Here is a 4,050-nt window from a genome sequence, read left to right on the forward strand (position 1 = left end):
ATAAGTGGTTTACTTGTTTTATGTTATTTGCTAGCCGTATCATAAGAATTCATATATACTTTATTTTTATTTGAATTTTTATTTGAAATAATTCAACATATCTTTTAAGTAATAAGTTTTTTCTATCCATTTCCTTCATTCACTTATGAAAAAAAAAAAAAAAAAAAGTCGTTGAGCTTAAGGAGTATATTATTGGGAAACAGAAGTGAAGATAATCCTCCCTCATTACTCAAACTGCCATGACTTTTGTGCAATGACAAGAATGTGGCATAAAGTTGATTCAATTGACAATGGCCAATGCAACTGGCTTGCACTGTAGTAATATTATTGTAGAAAAGAGGACATATTGGATCTAGTATACATTCATCTTTAAAGTGGATTACATATGATGAACACAAATCACGCACATACTTTCGCAATTATTTTCCTATCCTCACACATTACATCAAATTAGAAAGCACAATCACACTGAACCAAGGTAAAGAAAATAATGAAATGAGGTGGCCTTTGAAGAGGAATGATCCATGTGAAATAAAATTCCAATAATGTTAGTACCGCACTTTCATGCATACATTGCCACAACCATCCTATATGGCAAGTTGTGATTTTCTTTTTGTGAAAGTGTATGGTACTAACAATATTAATAAAATTTTGAAGGCCTTCGAAACGGAAAGCATAGAAACCATGTATATGATCTAATAAAGTTGGGTAAAAACTAGTTAACACACTATTATACACACTCTCACACGCTTAGACTGCATATAAATCATGACTTGAAGATATAGTTTCCAAACACCACCCAAGTTACCTTATGCATATTTAGGTTAGTGTGGAATTCTTGCAGAAGTTATCGCAGGGTCCAGGGGAAGGATTGACAGCATACTTAGTCTGAATGACGATTAGTACGAGTGCCAACAATGCGCCAACAAAAGCTATGAAAGTCCAGGGGCTGCTGAAATGGTCATGATAGAATTGAGCGATCCAGGTCATCCACTTGTTCCTGTAGTGCTTCTGAATTTTTGATCTGACATCGCTGTATATTTCATTGTTAGGCACCAAGTCAGTGCCAATCTCATTGAAGAGCTGAGTCACTTCTTCGTCGCTGCCAAGGAAGTTGTGGAGTATCCCTGCTTTCCTTAGCATCTTAACATCGTTGGGTTCATCGATCAGTGAATCGAGAAAGGATATGTAAGAGGTGACCCCAAAATCATTTTCGAAATCCAGACACATTTCGTAGGCTATCAAGTTCAAGAACTTAGGCCTTGTTGAGTCATCCACAACTAATGGAGGAAGCCAAAGGTACCCCAAACCCAAAAAACTGAGTGTAGTAAAAGATATGTCACTCAAGCAACTACTTTTCTTTTTACTGCGTTCCACATGAATACCTGCTGCTCGAAGCTCCTGCACATTGCGATAGGATTGCCAAGTTTCCATTCCGCCATTCGGTTTCTTTGGCTTGATTTGTTGATGCTTATGCAAGAGACGTGTCCTCAGAAGATCGAGGAGATGGATGGGATCTTCATGTCCATCCACTGATATTAACCACTGATCGCTTTCTTCTTTCTCAGTTTCTGAATATTGTTGCCCCTTTCCTTTTAAGCATGCGCAGCAATTTGATGACTGGCCTCTTTGTTTTTTCTCATTTTCTGATTCTTGCGACCAATTCCATGATAACGAACTCAGCCATGCGCAGCTGAGAATTAGTGGCTGATCCTCCGGTTGTGGTACCTTAACGTGCCCATCAATGTAAGTTTGAATCGATTTCTTCAACAAGAATTCTTTTCCACTCCAGTTCATCAACCATTTGAGCAGACAGTAGGGAAGCTGGTTCTCTAGCAAAAACAAATCCTGTTGTGTAAAGGCTACACTGTCGGTTTTTATCTTCAAATCATTGAACTTCTTGTTAGCTGCGCAGTATATGTATTGTAGTGTTGCGCAGCCGTCCACCAACAACAACCAAATGAGATCTTCATCATCATAGTCTTCGATCACTTCCTCCTCGAAGCACTTCTTCAGTTGATTGATATTCTCTTCAATTTTGTTGTAAAATTCACTTATCTTCTCTTCGCTACCGTTAACGAACTCGTATGTCAATGCAAGCTTGTACTTCTCTCCTAGCTTGTACTTCTTATTACGATGATGGATAGGACCGAGTGATACTGCTCTTGGCTCATAGTGCTTCTGGAAATCCTTGTTATCTCGCAGCAAGAATATAACCTTTTGTATCTTTGGTGTAGGGGATGGTGTCACAATTTTTTTTGCCTCCATTACTGTTTTAATCTTTTCCTCCAGGGTAGTAGCTTCGCTTAAAAAGATGTTCGTATGGGCACCAGTGATGCGGCTGCTTGTTTCACCGGCGTCTCTTCTGGAAATTCCGGCCATGGCAAGTTTGCAGCAAAGAAGGCAATTGAATATTGTAAGTTTGCTTTCCTACCTTGTATTTACTACGGGGAAACTTTAGCTTCAGAAATTTACGACTGTTGCTCTTATTTGAATATAGAAACTTTCATAAAGCAAATATACCATAATGATGAATAACCATAACAAGCTAGGAATGAAATCTACAAGATATGTGTAAAAAATAAAAAATAAAGGACAAAATTTAATTACAAAATTGGTTGTGGCCTTATGCTACAAGTTTATAACCTTATTTAATATCTTTTTATTGGAAGTGAGTTTTGACAAATCCACTATTAGATTATATTTTCTTCTTATATCCTTCATACTTCAAAATTTTTAGAAAATTAAAAATTAATAGTTATGTCATCAATAAATTGTTTAAATTTCAAGTTTTTGTAATTTAAAATTATACATAAAATATAAGTTTATAGATTATATAGTAAATAATATCCAATTGACATAAAATTTGACATATATATTAAGAACGTAAAAAACATGCAATTTAATAGTTAGATTTTTAAAATATATAATAATTTTTTTATTTTATTGAATAAGATTATAACCTTAGACTACAACTAATTTTATAACTAAATTTTGTCAAAAAATATATTGAAATTTACTTGTCGCTTTCATTAACATAATACACTTTTCTGAATAAAAGATTAATATTACTCTCTTTATGTCTTTATCCATCGTGGAAGATTGATATTGAACATGCGTATGTGGGAAGTTATTGCTTTTGTAATTCTATATATTTACTAATATACCAATTGCAAGTTCGGGATCATCTTTTCCATGAAAAGACAATGCATATGTGTTGAATGATACAGGGAAAAGGCTTGTTCCTTCCTTCTTTATTTACCTAGCTAGTGTACCTTACAATCACTAAACATATCGAGCTTGGAATAAAATCTACAAGATATGTTAAAAAAAAAAAAATTTGAAAAGAAAAGAAAAGTGTACGATGTTAATGAATAAATCATTAATGTGTGTATTATGTGGGATATAATGTCGGCTAGTGTAAGACATATCTATGGTCACGGTACCAATATTCCCCATACAAGATCAGGAAGCGTCTGTTATGTCTTACTTATGTCGGAGATAATCCCACGCTATGCAAATAATTAAGGTGCACCATATCCTTTTGATTCCAATTCAGGCCACTTAAAAATTTTAACACACAGGCAGAACTAGAAAATGGTCTCTCTCCTTGCTATAAAGCTCTTGGGGAAAAAGAAGAGAGGGGGGGGGGGGGGGGGGGGATTTGAATTTGAAGGGTTAGTTAAATGACTCTCTTAAGTGAGTGATTGGCTTAGAAATTATAGAGACAAATTATATTTTTCTTGTTTTTACAATTGCTAAAGTTTTGGATTATTTGTGGTTTTTAAAAATTTCATTGGTTATACTGTAATTTTTTCCATACGTTGAGAGACAATTTCATTATTTATATTAACAATGATTTTTTAAAGAATTTTACTTTGGAAATGCATGATAATAGATGAATTTTATTCCAAGAAAGATACTATTTAGATTAACTTTGATAATTTCTTAATATTTTGTACATATCTATGTATGGAACTAGACAACTTTTTGTATACTAGCTCATACTTTAAAAAAATAATAAGTTCTCTTATTCTTCTTTTTTTTAAA

General features: G+C 34.0%; 1 protein-coding gene across 1 annotated transcript; it reads right to left on the minus strand.

The window, feature by feature from the left end:
• Nucleotides 1-412: 412 nt before the first annotated feature.
• Nucleotides 413-2,387, minus strand: LOC115954164 (UPF0481 protein At3g47200-like). The gene has a single exon (XM_031072069.1). It carries the CDS (start codon nucleotides 2,380-2,382, stop codon nucleotides 820-822), a length of 1,563 nt encoding a protein of 520 aa, XP_030927929.1. The 5' UTR covers nucleotides 2,383-2,387; the 3' UTR covers nucleotides 413-819.
• Between the last annotated feature and the right edge of the window lie 1,663 nt (nucleotides 2,388-4,050).

The sequence above is a fragment of the Quercus lobata genome, chromosome 7, assembly GCF_001633185.2.
Source record: "Quercus lobata isolate SW786 chromosome 7, ValleyOak3.0 Primary Assembly, whole genome shotgun sequence".
Taxonomy (NCBI): domain Eukaryota; kingdom Viridiplantae; phylum Streptophyta; class Magnoliopsida; order Fagales; family Fagaceae; genus Quercus; species Quercus lobata.